Raw genomic sequence first — 20089 nt, 5'->3', positions numbered from 1 at the left:
TCATGCAGCACAAAGAATATTGGTTCATTCCACATCAATAACCGGCAGGTCAGATGGAGCTTCAACATCTCGGGTTACTAGATGCTACAACACAAGACACAGCACAAGACTGAAAACCTATCCTGGCAATGATTTTTTCTCCCCTTCGCCCAAACAATAGTCTCATATCATATGCCATTGAATGACCAAAAAGGAACTCAAATCAGTCTGGTGTACAGAGCATTGCTACAAAGCCTTCTGTAACCAAGTCACCAAATAGCAGATCCTGCCTGTAAGTATGCACAGTAGTACATTGTTCCAGGCCTAATTTTCACTTTTGGAACTTAATTGCAACTCTTAGAAGTAGCTCTTCCAAAGACTAGAGAGAAACCTACAGAACATGTCGAGAATTATCTCATCCACTGTTAACAAAGCGTAGTTCAACAAGACACTGGCTACAACTTGCACCTCTCAATATAGCCAAATAAGCAGACGATTCTTAGGGACCCACAATTATTTGTCATTACCTAGTCGTTGTACAGTTTTCTTTTTTTTTTTTCTTCTTTTTTTTTTTTTAAGTGTACATTTCTGGCAGATAGAGGACCTGAAAAAATATAACTTAACATACACTGTATATATCCAATATAAGGATGCATAACACAAGCACTACATTAATTCATCAGTTTACATTTTTTCCCTTTCTTTTCATTTTTTTTTTTCTATACAGTTTTTCTTCTTTACACAATCATTCCTCTTGCAACAAGTCATCCTGAGCCATAAGCAATGTTGCCTCTATGCACTTCATAGAAATCCAAAACTATTTCATGTTTCTAATAACTTTCCTTTTTTTTCTCTGTACAAATTTTGATTAAATAACTATGCACAAGTGTAACTTTGACTTTTTTTTCATCTTTCCTTTTGATACATGAAAATCCTAACAATTTTTCCAAATAATGAATTAATAAACACATATTTCTCAATGTACACTGTACAGGTAAATAGATCCATGGCAATTATCTGTTGCAAGTGCCTTGAAGTTGTGTTTATAACTTTTCTACCACCCCCCCCCCCCCCCCAATTTTATAATACGCAGAAAGTTCCAATAACAAGTGAACAGGTGAACCCATTACAACAAGACAGTTCGGCCCGCATAAATTTTCTTGTCAATCACGAATATAATGAATGAAGTAAATGAGGTAAATAAAGATGGTTTTACCGGCAAAAACTTCGCATACTTGGGAAATCTCGCACGTTTGACATAACAGGGTTCGCCTACAGTTGTCTCATAATACACTGTATACTAATTCAAATAACACATACACAAACATATATGAGCACAGGCATTCATTTTCATACAATACATCTCTACTACATGTTGGTTTTCTTTTCAAGTATGTCAACAACACATTTTTCCTCCACATGTTAAACTAAGTACTGTCATTTAAATGATAAATAACAAGCCAAAACAGCTCCAGTGTAATTTCCTCTTAATTAATCAGCTCAAACTTTTCCACTTGGACATAAATCACAGAGCAATGTTCAAAGTCAGTCTTTGATATAAAACACAAAATGCAGCAGCAACAAAGGACTAACCCTCACTGAGAAAAACACTTGGTATCTTCATAAACACCAGGTAGGCCAAATGAATGAAACAAAAATGTAATAAAAACATATCATTTCAAGCCAACTGTAAGATAAACACTGCTGTGATGGCCATAAGGGTGGTGTGAAAGATATAATAACCTCTGTCTGATCAAGCCTTTCTTTTTTCCTTTTTTCTTTTTTTATGGTGATGTTTCATTGTTTTGTTCGTTTTTTTTTTTTTTTGGACAGTTCTCTGACTGTTGTGGTAAAGAATACATGTAATGATGGGGAGTAATACTGGCGGAAATTGACAGAAACAATGATATTCATCTGAGCATCAAGGACTACATGTATTTTGCAATATGTGGTGTGACATAATAAAAGCAGACACAACAAAAACAAAAGTACTTGGGTAAAGCTTGAGGAGTAAACAAAGAGCAGGCAGGTGGCCTGTGCAAAATAATTAAGGGCCCAATTATAACTCTTCATAAAACAGGGCCCGGGTTCCACAAGGTGGTACAGCTTGTAATCTCTTATCACATCACAACACTTGGGAAATGAAAGCAAAGAAACTATTACAAGGGAACCTTGTTGCAAAGAGGTCAGATGCATTGAGATACAGTATGTCACAAAGCTTTGTGGTGTTATATGCAAAACAAACACAATCTCCTTTAAGTTCTGCAAAACACTTTCAATAATCACTTATCAAAGTTACACCCAGTTTTTTACCACTGCCAATCTGTAGCAATGGATAAATATCACACATCACATTTTAGTACCGGGTATACAAAATTGTCTGTTTTACAAAATATTGTGCACATTGACCCCTTACATACATCATGATATACCCTGCCATATTCTGGCATTTTAGCTCATGCTCAACAAGCAAAATTTCATATTTTAAATGCTGTGATTTTTTGTCGCATATTGGATGTGTGTTTAGATAGCCCTGAAGAGTGCATTCACCTTTATAATAAAAGTGGCAAGCATACTATTCTCCATGCCCTTCATTGATGTTACCGTCTGCATGCCAGCTATGCACATCTATACACAGCTGAATGTAGAGGAGCTTTCTACTATTAGGAGTCAGCTCTGCAACTTTCTGTCCTGTCAGGTACTAATGATCAATGACTTAACGTTAGATAAGTATCACTGCGGCATTCTCATTCGGCACAACAATCACCCGTGACTTCATTTAAAAAAAGTATAATCTAAGATACGGACACTCTATACGCACAGGTAGTGGAGTCCTATCCAATGACTGCATGACATTACAGTCGTGTTATTATGAAACCAAATACACGAGAGGAAAAGCCAGATCTTGGTATCCTCAGTGTAAGATCCCCTTACAGGTGTAGGTAATGTCACATATGCTATAATAAAGGCCAGGAATCCAGCAAAGCACTGACAAATTGTACCATGGGACTGAGAGGCTTTAAGTCTGTTCTTTATCCTCTACACCCAAAACTGCATCATTTCACTGTTAATTTACAAACCTGATAACAAAACATTCATTCATAATAAATTACACCTGTGACTGTAAGATATCAAATGAAAGCTGAAACTTTGTTCCTTACAGATTTCTAGTAGCTCCCATAACTTGAAAGAATTTTGCAGTTTTGAAAATGCAAATGATGCCTGTATAACTATGTATCATGCTATTCTTTGTGGGTTCTACATTGGAGGTGGCCGTGGTTTTTTCTGCGAGGGAGGGTAAGGAGGAAAAGGAGGAGGAGGAGGGGGGCGGTAGTCAGTAGGGTTCCCACTGGGCAGTGGTGGCTGGAAATCACTAAAGAGACCCTGAGGATCAATGGTAGACAACATGGGAGGCAACTCACTCACTGTTGACAGTGGGGAGTACCTGGGTGGAGGGGGAGGAGGGGGCGGAGGAGGCACATCTTCCCGTGGTAGTGGGGGTTGCGGCTCTCGCTTGCGCCTGGAGTGTTTGTTGACTGGGGATGAGAGGTGGGAAGATGACATTCTGGCTGGGTCTGGTGGCATGGGGAGGTCCAGCAAGGACTGACTGCTCTGTGAGGAGGCCTTGAACGCCTCTGGCACATCCAGGGCTCTACGCTTACTTGGAGATATGGCTGGGGACGCATCTGAAGCACCAGACACGTTGGGACTCCGTGAGTGTCTGTGGTGCCCATCTCGACTGCGGTGATGACGGGATTTGTGTTTGTGATGCGACCGGTGATGGTTGCTCTGGTCCTTGTCTCTGCCAGATTCTCTTGGTGAGCTATTATGGGGAGAATTAATCTTAAGATTCAGTTTCAGTGACACCTGGCCTGGTGACTCACAGCTGGCATTGGGAGTTTTGTTTGAGTCTTTGCCGTTCCGCTCATCACTGCCATTATTGAAGGAATTTGAGAGGCCCTTTATTTTCAGTTTGATTCCAGTGGAGGTGGTTAGGACAGTGTGCGGTGAACCAGTCTCTTCCAATCTCTGCCTCTTAGCTGGGGCCATATCACCTCCTGCCTCACTGACATCATTTTCATGGGCGTGCTTGCGGGATGAGGGTGAATGGTTGCGGTGCTTGTGAGAGCGGTGATGTTTTCTGTCATCTCTCTTGGATTTGTGACCTTCCCTCCTCTTTTCACGTTCTTCTCTTCTCTCGCTGTGATCCCTCTTGGAAGATGGTCCATCCTGACAATCTTCTGGCCTTGAGAGAGGATGAGGGTTTTCCTCCTGGGTTATATGCTCAATTAAGTCCTTATTAATTCTTAAGTGTGTCTTATCAAGTGATGACTGCTCTGCTTGCAGACTCTTCCCTGATGATGGAGGATTATCTACTGTTGTTTTAGGTTGTATTGTGACAGTTTCAGGCACTGAATTAAGCTGAGGAACATCAGAGACAGTCAACCCGCTCTCCATTTCAAGCTCTTTTTCCAAGTTTGCAGAAAGCTCTTGGAATATTTCCAGCTTGATTTGTCCTTCATTACTTGTAAGATCTGGCTTTGGTGCTTGGATGGATTCTTTCTTGATATAGGGTAGCTTTGAGATTTTGTCAGCATACTTGCTAGAGTCAGTACCACGGAGAGTGTGTTGCTCCTCTTTGACTCTCCTGTGTATTTTCTCATTCCTGTCTGAGATTCCTTTGACAGCGTGGGCATAACTCTTTTCCTTTAGCCCTGTCCCTGGAGCATCACTTACATTGCTCTGTAACAACCGAGCACTAGAAGTTGTAGGATGTTCCTCGGTCATTTCTAATGGTGCAGGGGGGTTTGCCTCTGGCCTTCTATGCTCTCTCCTGTCTCTATGGTCCCCGACAAGTCCCCTTTTGGCTGGGTCAATGCTGGCTACAGATGATAGAGCCTTGTCCTGAGATTTCACTTTGTGGGCTATTTGCGGGCCGGTTGGTTTGGCAGAGCTTGAGGGAGCCCTGCCCAGGCTTGCTGGAATCCTTTCCTGACCTGAGGAGCCACGTTCATGACCGGAGGGTAACCTCTCTGGCCCCGAAGGACCACGGGTGTGTCCTGAATGAACCTTGGGGTTTCCCGGCATTGTTTTGTCAGAGTTGGAGAGAAGCTTTTCATGACCAGAAGCATGCCGGTCATGACTGCTGGCTTGTATTCTTTCATGACCAGTGTGAGTCCTCTCATGAGGTGGATGGATTCTCTCGTGACCTGTGGAATATCTGTCACGGCCTTGAGATCCTCGCTCCTTCCCACTGACACCAGGTGGAACACCCGGCAACTTATCTGGATAGTGTTTTGAGTCTCTGTGTGACGGCCTACCAGGAATAATTCCACTGACTTCAGACTTGTCAGGACGGCCCATGGCTGGTGGATTTTGTTGCTTTTTCAGTTGCATTTCTCTCTCTTTTCGTTCTTTTTCTTTACGCTTGTACTCCTCATATGACACTTTGACAACCTCCTGTTTGGGTGGACCAGCAGCTGATGTAGACGATCCACTGCTCCGCTCCCGCGATGTCTTATCACTCTTCTGTGATGACTCCTCAAACTTTGCATCTTCAGAGTCAGAGAACTGATCGAAGCTGGACTTTGCATCGAAGGAGTACTCAAAAGGATCAACCGATGAGGTGGCGACTACCCCGCTGTCTATGGAGCCTTGAGATGATCCAGCAGTCTGGGCTTGCTGCTGCTGGCTGCCATCTCCACTGGGTTGGTTCTCCTGCTTTGGCTTCTTGTTGTCTTTCCCAGAGTGCTAATAGTGACGGGAAAAGTATAGATGGATCACAAACAGACTTGGACATCTATGACATTTATACAAGATTTACACTAAAAAGTAGAGTCAAATCTACTAAAATCAATGTCACATAGGTCAAAGTTGAAGTAAATCTTCAGACCAAATAGTAAAAAATTGTGGCCACTAAGATGAATAAGTTAATATTTAAAGTTTAGTCTCCGGTCCCCAGGGTTTCACTTATGGAGAGCACACAATATAAACCCCAGAATCTCAGACCTGCTGTATCACACATCTGCCTCATGTATAATAATAAAAAAAATAAATAAATAAAATAAAACAAAATGGTAAGAATTCCAGGAAAAAAAAAAGACATAAAAGAATTGAGTGTGCATTGCATGGTGCCCGACACAAATAAAAGACAATATCACATGTAGGCTAGTCAATCGAGTCTTGTGTCATGGGAAAATAAACCACTTGTAATTTCAATCTCAAAACCTTCTAATATTCAAATTATGATTTTAACAAAAAAAAAGAAGTTTTAAAACCCATGCTATTTCACACGTTTGTTGACTTTGCCTTACTAACAGCTGAGCTTAGAGCAGCTTTTAGTAAAACACATTCATTGTTTATGACACAGACTTCTCAAAATATGAGCTTTTTTTTTAACCACTTGCCAGAGTGGGCAAACAGATTTTCAAATTGTAGCAAAACACTTGTCCAAACATGAATTTCATTTGCCGAAAAGAAAGTCCAAAAATACGATAAAATTATAGAGAAAATCCCTTGTAAGTCAAGGGCATGATAAAACATTAGCATTTGAATGAACAGCAAACACAGTTTCAGACACTAAAACACATTGGAGAAACAAACTTAGATACACTGTTGGTGTTGCATTGCATTGGGGCTTTTTCGTGCAAGTGTTGGAAAGTTGCTGAAATGAAATTAAAGCGCATTGCATCATTAGTCATCATCTTTGGTCTTCAGTATGGTTGACTTTGTGGATATGAAGGGGAGACAGTGAAAAAAAGGTGGTTTCAAAACGTTTCACTTGCCCAATTCATGCAAGCAATTTTTCTCATTGTTCCAAAACACTTGCCTGACTTTGATTTTTCACTTCCCTTAGGAAATTGGGCAAGCATTTATGTAGCATCTTGTGGCATACAATCATGTTGCAGACACCAAGATTTACTTCCCAAGCTATGTTTGGCCATAGACATACCTTGTATCCCATAATTCTCTTCTTCAGCCGCATTGGACAGCGATCAATGATGGCGAGAAACTCTCTTGTCAGTTCTGGAAGAAAATTAAACACAATCGGGTAAACACATTGCTATTAACTTGCCCAACAGTCATTAGTGGAGAAGACACCAGGAATGCATCTACTTTTGCCCTTTCTGCTTCAAACCATCATTTCAGGTACGTAATTGATCTTTTCTTTTTATCCTTCTAACCAGATCATTCATCCACGAGACTTTCTAAGCTGAAATCATGGCTGGGAAATGACATTTTCAACAAGGTACAGTGACCCTGACATCATCTTTTCCTTTTAATATCAAAACCTGTCAAGTGATTTCTAATCTTCCTTTGAAATCGTAACACCATTAGTCATTTAACTTCAATCGACTTTAATATTATCTTACAAAAAGTGCAGTGAACTTTAGACCTGTGACCTTAAGTAATTTTGCCAAAAGTCTGATCAGCGCATCCACCTCAAGTAGCATACTTGGGCTGGGTAACAAGAAAATCATTCAGTGGTTTTTTGCAGCAACGAGCTGTGAGATAGATACCCGTACAAATCTACCCCCCCCCCCCCAAAAAAAAAAAAAACAAAATCCAACCAAACAAACAAACAAAAACAAACCAAGCCTACATGCCTAAATGCCAAAGGACATCATTCAGGGTGATTGTCATTATTGAAATTTTAATTTGTAATCTAACTAATATGGTTGTGTAGATGCTACAAAACCACACCTTCACAAATATCCCCCTGACCTCTAACACCCCCCCCCCCCCCCCAAATCAACTTTATTGTATACCAGATACTGCAGTGATTGACATGGGACAAAATTGTACCTGAAATGATGAATGAATAAAATTCAGGTAATATACAAACGTCTGTGTCATACTTTCTTTTTGTCTTCATCAGAAATCACATTGCACTTCTGTATTTTCAAATCGTTTGATTTCTAATTTCAGACAAATATACGTTCAACAAAAAGTGTATTGAAACTTACCATCTAGAAGATTTTCTGTCACTGTTGGGTCAACATACTCCCACCAGCCTTTGCCATCATTGGACTTGGGAATCTGAGTTTTGAAAAATACCATAATACAGAAATCTGGGATCACCCATATCAAAGGAAACCTGTCAATCAGCACCATCTTCCAGTTTTGTGCAATGAAATTATATAACATGAGACTCAAAGACTCAGTACTGTTGGCAACAATCTTCTAGCAAGTTCTTTCATTTCCCATGATCTATAGATTAGGTAGAAGTGAGTCACCTGTGGCCACTTCTACAAGGGTACAAACTGTAACTCCAAGCACTTACATGTGTACAGTACCCCGTTAACCCGTTGAGGATGGACTGATTTTGCTACAACACGCATTTCCCATAGACACCTGCCCGAGTATACTCGGGACTCGTCCTCAACAGGTTAAAAACTTGCATCTCAAATAGCCCAGTCAGAAGAGGGTTAAAACCTCTCTCCTCCCTTTTCCATGAAACTAAACCTCCCAACTTTTATTATTTCAATCACTTTTAACTTGAATGGGTTTATGAATAGTCCAATTTGAACAAGTTATATCATACATCATTCTAAAGCTTAGAGAGTACTGTTTCTAACAATGCAGAAAAGTGAAAATTCATTTTGGCCTACTTTTTGTGAGTTTTGAGCTGGGCAGTCACATATGAGTGAATCTCAACAGGTTAAAAACTTGCATCTCAAATAGCCCAGTCAGAAGAGGGTTAAAACCTCTCTCCTCCCTTTTCCAAGAAACTAAACCTCCCAACTTATATTTATTTCAATCACTATTAACTTGAATGGGTTTATGAATAGTCCAATTTGAACAAGTTATATCATACATCATTCTAAAGCTTAGAGAGTACTGTTTCTAACAATGCAGAAAAGTGAAAATTCATTTTGGCCTACTTTTTGTGAGTTTTGAGCTGGGCAGTCACATATGAGTGAATCTCAACAGGTTAAAAACTTGCATCTCAAATAGCCCAGTCAGAAGAGGGTTAAAACCTCTCTCCTCCCTTTTCCAAGAAACTAAACCTCCCAACTTATATTTATTTCAATCACTATTAACTTGAATGGGTTTATGAATAGTCCAATTTGAACAAGTTATATCATACATCATTCTAAAGCTTAGAGAGTACTGTTTCTAACAATGCAGAAAAGTGAAAATTCATTTTGGCCTACTTTTTGTGAGTTTTGAGCTGGGCAGTCACATATGCGTGAAAAATATATACCAGTAACCAACTGAGTTGAATCTTGTTTATAATAGTACTTACACTGTACCATGACATGACAGATGTATTTAAACAATTCCTTACTTTCTGTTTTATTGACAATTATGACGAATCAAATTTGGTATTATGGACATCTTTATTATGTGATATGGAGTGAAACACGAGGGCTCATATGCCTCCAAGTAATAGTAAAGAATTTTACTTTTGTGAGCCCCGGCCCATGTGTCACTCCCTTACATTTCATACATGTATCCTTGTATCTAGTATGTTACATTGCAATTGTATGGCCAAATAAACAACTATGACAAGGATAATAATAACTAGAGTAAGGCACAGACCTCCGTCAAGCAGCTCATTGCCACCACTAATATTGTTCTTTCATGGAGATCAGTGATTTCCACCCACACGTATGCATGCTAAAAGCAGCCCGATTTCCTAAAATAGGGGCCTCTTGTTTCGTCATCCTCACTTTCATTTCCCCCTTTCCTGTAAGTGTCATCCAAATCCATTCCCAACTTTTTGAGTTTATAATTTTGCACACAAACCAACAAACAAATGCCAATGAAAAAATAACTTCCTCCCTTGGCGGAGGTAATAATGATTATAATGGTAATACTGATGATGATGACGATGATGATCCAATCATCATCATCATTATCATCATCATCATCATAACATAGAGTATTTCTATGGGCCTGGTTCAAGAAATCGATCAATTCCATGTATAATCTGGATAGGCACTGACCGTCCATTGTGTCCACTTGCAGGCAAGATGGATGCAAACACAGGCAACAACAGTCGGCTTGTACTTCAGGCAAAATGTTGTCAGATGAAGGCTAGAAAGGACAGAGACAAAAGAAAACAGGATTTGCTCATTAGAGTAAGTGTCAAACTTAAACCTTACAATGGTGTCACATGTGGTCAATGTTCTACTCATAGCATCAAGTTGAATGCACTTTGCCTGCTACTCAACCACTTGTACAATTTTTGTACCAGCTGCCCAGATGTCTCAAGGTTTATGTTAGTCTTTCCTTTGCAGGGAGGAAGCTACTACGGGGATATATTATCCATGATCAACACTTCAGCTATAGAAAGCTTGTTTTTTAATTCGAATAATATCATGTCTATACATTTTTTTTTTTCATTGGGGATGGGAAATATTTCTGTATTACATTTCCAAGACAACAACCTTGTGATGTCAGGATATTTTTCATTACATGCCAAGTGTTGGATTTTTCCCACACATCTGGAGTCATTGGAAAGACAACCAAGATTACATCTGGACAGGGTGAAATGAGCTGCTGGTAACCTGGTGTTTACAGACATAGCTCCTATGCTGCCTGTAATGTGTGCTCTCGCTGAAGAAACAAATATTTACTACTTTCTAAGTGTTAAACTAGCAGCCAGAAATTCTGACATGTTGTTACTAGGCGATGCATGAATCATGAAATTGGGAGTTGATATTTGAGGTGGTGTACAAGTCTCTCATGACTTTCTAGCTCCATCGCTGGATACACATACCTCCTGGCACCTGAAAGAAACAAGATACTGCAGATAGAAAGTATGAATTATTAAGAGCGTAATAAAATTCTCTCTTTACCTTTGTATTTTTGCCTCACTGAAAAGTGTTATACACAATACAGTTATAATTTTTTTATCAAACTCTTATACACACTTTATGAATGTAAACACCAGGTGACAATTTTTCTCATAAAATGGCACAAAGTGAATTCAACTTTCAGCTACAGCACTCATATAAGATATACCACACATTAGCTTATTTTGATCACCTACAATCACTTACCTTGACCTCTCTATTTCAAGTTTAGAAAAGATAATGTTGGAAAGTTGATCTCTTTAGCTAATGTCGATTCATATCTTAAAACAATCAAGCACTGCAGTCACCATCCAGTGCCCATACTTCATGTTCTCCTAATTTTTGCATGGAACATATCATGCTATTTTAGATTGGCATGAAACAGTATTGGTCCAATCATGATTGAGAATACAGCCAAAGTTCAGTGGGTCATGGGAGTCGGTACAAAATACCCCTTTAAAATGAAGTGGAAAAAAGACAACTTCCTCTTGAATTTTTACTAAACTGCATGAAAAGTGACTAACAATGGACATTTTTTCCTCTAATGTTATGTACTGTAAGAGCTTGCTGTTATCATTTTCATTAAAATTAAAACATACTACATTTGCTGACTTATACAAATCATAAGTCTCAGGTTAAGTGGCTGAAACACCATGACCAAAGGGGGATTAGAAAATTTCATGTTTATTTAGAAAAAAAAACAAAAGAAAATTTTGCAAGTTTTGTCACGTTAAAAAGATTTGGACTAATCACAGTCACAATGGAGCTACGCCTTCATTTGAGAGGTTAATGTTTCATAAGAAAATTACCTTGAGCTTAGGCTGCATCCTAAATCATGTTAATTTTGTTTTGTTTCTTCCCAATAAACTCTATCTCTACCGAGCTGAATGTATGAGCATTACAATCAGCACCAAATTGGCAAAAAATTTTATAATACAGTGAGACAGTTAGAGCTGATACATTACATATGATCACTGCAGCATTATATTCTTCAGAGTTTAGATGCTGCAATGGCCATACATTATATAGAGAATTATGTGATCTCCTTTTTCACATATTTTGAATCACTTTAAATGACTTTCTCTTATCACTTGAAAAGGAGAGAGTGAGAGAGAGGCAAGAGGGGCAGCCAACCTGTTGGTCGCCAAGAAATAGGAGCTCTGCGACAGGTCCTTGCTGGCTGCTCCGGGAAATATGGGTGATGTGAGCCAGGGGTCCATGGCGGCATGGATGGGGTGTCAGCACCGAGCGTCCACACGCAATGCCCGACCGAGGAGCAGAAGCGGTGCACACACCGTGACACAATGAGGTGAAGCGTCACATCACCCATGATTGGAGGGGGGAGGCAGGGGAGCAGACAGGGGGAGACAGGAGACCATTAGAAACAAATCCTTTTCCTCTCCCTCATTTTCTTACAAGTGACTGCAATCGACACTGCCTAATCAGCAGAAGTCATTTTTGATCTGGCTCAGCCTTACTGCTCATTTTGTTTCAACACATTGCACTCTAGATCTATCTAACATACCTGACCAAAACATTTCTCGGAACAATGTTGGTTCATGGACATTCACTCCAACTGACACCATATACATGTGACTGAATCACAGGACGCATATATACACACCTTGTAAAGAAGGCTTTACATTCTCTGATTATCTTGTCCAATCAGATAATTTTTCTGTGATTGATGATCACAGGAAAGAATGATACATCCCTCTTTCGTGGACAAGGGAGAGATAGAAACTCCCACCTACAAAGTCGTCCACAATACGATGAAGTGGCAGGTATTGAGTAAATTTCATCACAAATTACTGCCAAACTTATGCAATTTCCATGTTAGATAGAAATATGCCAGATCATATAACCCCTGATTAGACAGCAACAGCTGCGGCACTTTCTTAAAATCAACCATACTCTAAATTTAACATGAGCAGTAAAATAATGTGTCCTTGGAATAATCCAAGCCACGGTGCTAACAAACACTGAAGAAGAGGCCTCTCATCTGTCGAAGTTTTGAAGCTGTTTTTTTCACTTCGCATCACAAGAGTTAGCCTTCTCTTTATGAACTGAAAGAAAAAAGAATTGGAAAGTTAGAAAAATGTTTTGTATGAAGCTGAATGGGAAAATTACTGACTTGACAAGCAATATCACCATGAATCCTACTACAGTTGGCAAATACACAACTATTAATAGCCTCTGGGAAGTTTGTTGAAATGTAAGATACTAATGTGCCGAGTTTTAGTGCTTGAGCTTGGTAAGGTTCAGCTTCACCTCTTCTAAAACTGAAATGGGCACATTAAAATCTGCAGTGCAGCATTTGTCCCTTAAAAGACACTCTGAAAGGATTTTGGTATGAAAATCAAGTCAAACACTACCAAGACATGCTTTCACAAGGACAGATTTTTCAGCACAATAAAAAACAGAAAGTGTGAATACAGTACTCCTACCACATAGGCAGTCATATTCAGTGTCAACAGCATTTAATATGAACATTTATCACACTTGGATGAACAATTTTCCAACAAATAGCAGTTGCTGATGGTAAAAGCTCTGTATAAAAGCTTCAGCCAACTTGGTTAAAGACAGTGGAGGCAGGATGAATTTACAGCTGCAAGCAATTAATACTGGGGTTAGATGTGCATTATTAAAACAGGGGGTAGTATACCGTGTGTACTGTATTCATCAATTCCTTGGAAATTAAAACTGTATGTCCATACACCCTTGAAAACCAGGACCCTGTTCTTCGAAGAGTTAAAATTGATTATAAAGTTGATTTCTATCATGAGTCTATGGCAGCCTGTGTGGTAAGGGAATTTACAATTGCTTTTATCTTTTGATAAAATGGGGCCTAGTAATTGCTTGTACTCCAGAGCAGGAGAAACTGAGAACTGGATACACACAGATAAGATGCTCTAGTATGACATACTGTACTTGTGAGCTTCTTCTCAACTTATCATGTAATCATAAATGTGTCATCTTAACTTTTCCATTCCATCTTTTTGATGTTACTATTAAACAAAATTGAAATAATATCTATCCACCTGGAATTTCTCCCATTTCAAAACTACACATTTAAAGCAGATCCTTGTGACTTAAAGATGAACAATACTCATACCAGAGACCTTGTCAGCTCACTATTAAATATAAACAAATCACATTCCCACACTTCACTCAGTGCAAAGACAATATAACAATAACATGCAACTTTTCTCATAGTCATAATGTCATTCGAAATGTGTTAATGTATGGGTTTTTACATTTGGGAAGTACACTGCTTGGCACACTTGACATGATTTTAAAAATGGAACTTTGCTTTCTGTTTGATGTTTAACTTGTGCAGTATACAGCACAGACTTCATACAGAATCAACTTATTCACAATTACTTCACACTGGAAAGATTTGTCATCTTTGTTTTGAATACTATTTCGACAACAAAGCAGCATGCACACAAATAGCATCGTGTGCTTATAAAGAGTTCAAAGTTTTCATATGAAAACATATGACTGATTACAACAAAACCTGGCTACTCAGAACCATTGACAAATATGATCCAAACATTTCGTTCTTCTTGAATTTCTCTTCTCCCCTTATAATACATGTGTATGATATTTTAATTTGATCAATGGATGAATGTGTTACTTTTTGCAGGCACTGCAAAAAGGTTTGTGCCAACAAACAATACCTTACCTCTGATCATCTGTGTGCATTTAACAACGTGTGAGTGTGGGTGAACCACACCAACCTCGAAGCCTGCAAAAGATTGAAGAAAATACACAGAATGTTAAGCTTAACATGCAACTTTTTTAAAGGTGGTATAATTTTTCTTGAGTCCCTCACATGTTCACAATGCATTACAAGAATTTATGTGATAAACCAAAAATGTGTTGCAAATCTTGAATTCAAGTTATGGATATTTTAACAGCAAAAGTGAAAACAATTGTATGGATTTGCCTGGACTGTTCAAGTGTAATACACAGCTACTTTGCAGGTGTCTGAAAGTCACTTGCATCTGCAATAAATCATCCACTGAACTCAGGCAATATGACGGCATTCTTATATCAGAATCCCTCTTTAGGTTCTGCATGGTAAGCTGATTTTCTTGACTTACAAAGCAACAACCACTTACCGAGAGTTTGTAGAATAATGCTCTCATTGATGACCAACTCCTGGGCTTGCGCAGCATAGGTCTACAATGAGAACAAAATGATTGATAGAAATACACATTAAATAACAGAGAGCTAAAATTGAATGTACGACCTAATCACACAGATCTGTTGTCTACCATGTCCATCAGAAACAGGGCAGCGAATGGTGACACATCAAAATCAAGGAGGTTGCAAGGAGCTGTTAAGAAGATACTCTCTTACATTCATCTCAATTATGAATATTCCCAATCAGGGAGGTTTCTGCACATTTCTGTCAGGATATGAAGAGATAGGCTTTCACAAAGCCTCCAGCAGAATCTGTAAGCCTTGGGAAATCTGCAGATATTTTCAAAACATGACACATTTTCAGATATGTAACAAATGAGTTTGTCCTCAATGAGTGCGTCATTTTATATGAACACAGCGAACATTAAAGCAGCCTGATGCAGATTTAAGAAAAGGGTAGTTACATGTATATCACACAAATTGAACTTGAACATTAATTCGAAGTTTCAACAAGGATTGTTTGACATTTCAAAACAGCTTCCATACAAGTTATATTCCTTTGTGTTGACAGTGGAAGAATTACCATTAATTCTTTATTTTCTCAAAGTAAAATTTCCCACACAACTCCAGGACATATCCAGGATATGATGCCCATACACACCTTCAGAAACAAAAACTAACATCTTCAGAAGAAGCATAAAATCTGTAACACTGCGTGATCTGGTTGTTTTGTGAAGAAGCAAATACCTGCAAAATACAGTGGAGGAGACAGTTTCAAACTGCCTGTCAACACTGGTTAAAGGGTCTTACGTACATCGCTCCTTGGGTCGAGAGGGGGCTCCCCCCTGTGCAGGCAGGCGTGGCATACTCTGATAACATGCTCCAACTTGTGAGGCTGCTCCTCCACCTTGGCAGCAAGAAACAAAGCTGCTGCGGCTATGCTCTGTTGGTGACAAAAGTCAACAGACAAAAGAATATAGGGAAACAGAGTGAAGTAAAAATATGTACTCACATGTCCAAAATGACGATAGAACAGGTGTTATTCACAACTTACTGTAAAGAAGAATATGCACTTTGAAATATCAAACATGAATGCTTACATACAGTACATAATGCTATCTGGACCTTTTTTTAATCAAAACATGAAATATTTCGCAATTCATGACCAGAAACACTGTTGAAAACAAAACAATTTTCAAAGGGTTTCACAATGATTTCATACTTACATTGCGTGGAAACCGGGCGAATGTGTGATACATGTAAAATCGGTGCATGTAAACAATTGCCGTGTTGATGCATAATTGAAATCTATTCGAAGCTGTCAAGGAAAAATGTAAAAATTGCACATTGTTCATGTCCTCAAACTGCACTTGCTACAGGACCGCATATTGTGACATTTCCTTATAAAATACTGTACACTTGAGAATAATTGTAAAATTGTTTATGCTAGATGCACTAATTTGAGCATTGCGATCGAGTGCACTTTTGAATTTATTACTAACAGCTAAGATCATTTACCAATCCACATGTAAGCTATTATACTGTATACACCGAATATTTCGTGAGGTTTTTATTTTCGCATATTTCACTTATCGGGTGCTCTTCACGAAATTGAAGACACATGAAAATATTGACTCTGATCCCCGATGTGAACGTGACGTACGCGTGTACATTTCTCCGCTCAGTACAAGACTTCAGGATCGCGAATTTAACCACTCGCGAAATCGTCGGGAATTCCCGATTCGCAAAATTTAGACTCGCGAAATATATGGCGTATACAGTATTAGTTAGTAGATATTCTACAGACCTGTAGTTCTCATTTTCATTTTCAAACTGATTAGCCAAGTAGGCCTACGTGTTTTGTGAGCACAAGTGTGCGGACTGTATCCATATATGCACATTGTGAGTCATTGTGATGTGATGGCAATCTGACAAGTGACAGCAGCTTTCTGCTCACCATGCATCAAGCATATTGACAGTACTTTAGTGACACGCTTACGCACATATGTACACACACACAATACATATGTACACACAAACACACACCACTAGCTCGCTGCATCTGGCGCTGCATGCACACGATATCTACTGTAAAACGAGGAATGTTCGTATGCATTTTAATTTTGCGAATTTCCCGAGCGCCAAGATTTGCAAAATTAAAACGCATGCGAAAGTTCTTGTCTACACTATATGCATTGAACACGATTGGCAATTCCTGAAAATTTCATGGCACGAAAAAGGCTGTCAGCCACAATTCGCGAAAATTTCATGCCACGAATACATCATGTTTTACAGTATACACTGCAAGGGCCATGATGTGACTGCGATAGGCGTTGAATTTACATACCGTAATAAATGATCTGAGCACCTTTGCGTGGACATTACTATGATCTTGAATACAAAGCCATGCCTAAAATGTTCGCTGTGATAAAAAATTATTACAAGGGGGTGTCTTTACACCAATTTGTTGTCAGAGTTATGTACCAGCGCTTTTTTATATGATACAACTGTATGGAGCAAAACTTCTGTTTCATATGATACCAAACTTGTTAGGATTTGATAGCGGCATGGACTGCAGATTTTGCAATAAAGGTTAAATTTGGCACAAAAATAACGGGTCAAAACAGCGTAGATGCGCCGCTCCATTTTGTGTTCTATGGTCCGTCCGACTGTGAAACTGGCCAGGCTGATGAAGGAGGATTCAGTGGTGCTGAATCCAAAAATAGCATTGGTTTTTCGCTTATTCAGCAGGATGAACGCGAAATAGCGATTAAGATACCCTGTTAGCATAGTAACAGCATCAGCGAACTAAACGAGGTGGGGCCTACAAGTCTTAGACACATAGTTACACGACATGACTTGTGGTTATGGCGTGCACTTACGCGAAGCTCCAGAACAGTCGAGTCGCTTAGGTCGCTTAGGTACGGTGTTCAGCCTCCACACAGCGTAGCACACCGCCAGTACGTAATGTGAGTACATGTGCGCGTCTCCATGCAATCTGTAGACCAAAAGCTATAGCCGATGCACATGCACTGGTCACTACTGTGTGCGCTTTTACTCCGCCGCGCTGTTAGACCGACGTTTATACGTTTTTATATCCCTCATGTAAAGTTTCTTGCCATGCAGAGCACGAAAATGGTGCAGTTTTAGTAGCTAGCTACAAGCAGCTGGATGCGGTGAAATTGCTTACCAGCCAGCGTGATATACTGTAAAAGTGGTTTCTTTTGCGGTGGTTTCATTTTCGCGCTTTTCGCACTTTGAGGTTGAACCACGAATTTAACATCACGCGAAAATGTCTTGAACTCGTCGCTTGTTACAACGCTATCATAACCGACCCCGAATTTAAAGGGGATGGCTAGTAACTGATCAGTGGGAATCAGTGGGAATGCTGGAGGATGACTGTTCCAATCCTTGAGGGATTCATTTAAGAGTACACTATATATCTATTCTTGTGTGAAAATTATTTGCTTCAGAATGGTCTCATATTCAAGTACTGTGCAGTCTAATGTTTCCAGGTAAGCGTCCCTGGTCAGTGACGGGGCATTAATCTGCACATTACTTGAATATGAGACCGTTCTGAAGCAAATAATTTTCACATAACAGTAGATATATAATGTACTCTTAAATAAATCCCACAAGGATTGGAACAATCATCCCTCAGCATTCCCACTGATTCCCACTGATCGGTTACTAGCCATCCCCTTTAAACACATGCGAAAAAGTATGCATTGATGGAAACCGCGAAAGTTTCTGTATGCGAAAGAAACCACTTTTACAGTACCGTAAACTGGGGGGACATTGGACAGGCGGGTGACTTTGGACAGTTCAGAAAAAAAAGATTGTTTCATTTACATTTGTTTTGCTGTTGGTTTTTCTGAAAATATTTTTGTAGGTTATGAAAGGGGGATATGTGAATATTTGAATGACTGCACTTCTCTTGTATATTGCATTACCTTATATGTTTTTTTGGCTTTTCTTTGCAGGGTCCATGGAATGCTTGAATTTTGGGGCCGTCAAAATTTTGGTACACTAGGAATACAGAACTATGGAAGCTCAAGCCTATTTGTTTGATAGTGAACATGAAGTGGTCATGAACCTGCCTGTATACTCAGGATACCTGACCACCCTTACAAATTTCAAAATAGGTCATGTCCAATTTCACCCCTGGATTTGGGTCACTTACGGGGTGACTTTGGACACCACAAAAGTACCAAATGTTTGACGGCTATGCAATGTTTTTTCTTTCTTTTACAGATGAAATAGTTAGTTAGGATGGGGAGATCATGTAAAAGACGATCTGGGTCAAGAGACTATAGAAACTCTTCAGAAGAAAGCATGAGAGATGCTGTGAAAGCTTGCAAAAATGGAATGTCGATCAGGAAAGCATGCGCAGAATTTTTAACGTTAAAAGGGGAACTTTGTGTAACAGACTGAACAATTGGCACACAGGCACACAAGATTTCCAGTAGACATTGGTTTTCATTTTGTGAACCTCAGTCCAAGAATTTGAGCAAATATTTCCTGTATTTGGTTTTACTTTTGTCATTCCTAGGGCGAGGAAAACCTTGTATTTGCAATAGACATTGGTTTTAAAGTTGTGATAACTAGGGCCAATAAAAACCTTGTGTTTCTAGTAGACATAATTTTGTTCTTTCTTTCCAAAGGCATTTTTTTAATAATAAAAATGTGTTATTTTGCAAACATTCAAACTGACCTAAAGTTACAATGAAAAACATTCAAAGAAAATTATGAAATTTTCTTGTAGAACTACATACCCTGGTACTTGAATCTGGCCAACCTCATGTGTACATGCATTTCTTGGGAAAAACCCCCAAATTATTCTTTAAAATGACATGAAAATGATCCATGACCCATTTAAATAGTAGTTTACCTTATTAACATCTGTAGAATTTGACAATTCAATGATGGTACATGTACATTGTACAATACCTCACTTATCCATGTGATCAAAGTTGCTTACTATCCTAATTGCAAGAAAATTCATGCAGTGCCTTGTTTAAGTAGCATCCTTTTTCATTTTTGTTCTAAACTATAATAAATATTCAGGTTTTTTGAAAATTCAGATTTTCAAATGTAGGGATACCAGTAATTCTAGTATTAGTATCTTGAAAAAATTGTGCGAGCAAATATCT

At 39.0% G+C, this 20089-nt stretch overlaps 1 protein-coding gene across 3 annotated transcripts in view; it reads right to left on the bottom strand.

Moving 5' to 3' along the window:
- Window positions 1-3227: 3227 nt before the first annotated feature.
- Window positions 3228-20089, bottom strand: part of LOC139738743 (uncharacterized) — a 21580-nt gene continuing 4718 nt past the window's right edge. The window contains exons 2-10 of one of the 3 annotated variants that reach the window (XM_071649383.1): window positions 16163-16244; window positions 15751-15879; window positions 14912-14972; window positions 14473-14535; window positions 11919-11964; window positions 9933-10023; window positions 7947-8019; window positions 6932-7005; window positions 3228-5730 (exon numbers count right to left, since the gene is read on the bottom strand). In XM_071649383.1, coding sequence (XP_071505484.1) covers window positions 3238-5730; window positions 6932-7005; window positions 7947-8019; window positions 9933-10023; window positions 11919-11964; window positions 14473-14535; window positions 14912-14972; window positions 15751-15879; window positions 16163-16244 — 3112 coding nt within the window. In that variant the 3' untranslated portion in view covers window positions 3228-3237. Of the gene's footprint in view, window positions 5731-6931; window positions 7006-7946; window positions 8020-9932; window positions 10024-11918; window positions 11965-14472; window positions 14536-14911; window positions 14973-15750; window positions 15880-16162; window positions 16245-20089 lie in introns of those variants that run through there. The other 2 variants (XM_071649381.1, XM_071649382.1) reach the window with 2 other exon arrangements.

Source organism: Diadema antillarum, unplaced genomic scaffold, assembly GCF_040938485.1.
Source record: "Diadema antillarum isolate AM-2024a unplaced genomic scaffold, OU_Dant_1.0 seq00000767_RagTag, whole genome shotgun sequence".
Lineage (NCBI taxonomy): Eukaryota > Metazoa > Echinodermata > Echinoidea > Diadematoida > Diadematidae > Diadema > Diadema antillarum.
This window is presented reverse-complemented; position numbering and strand designations above follow the sequence as displayed.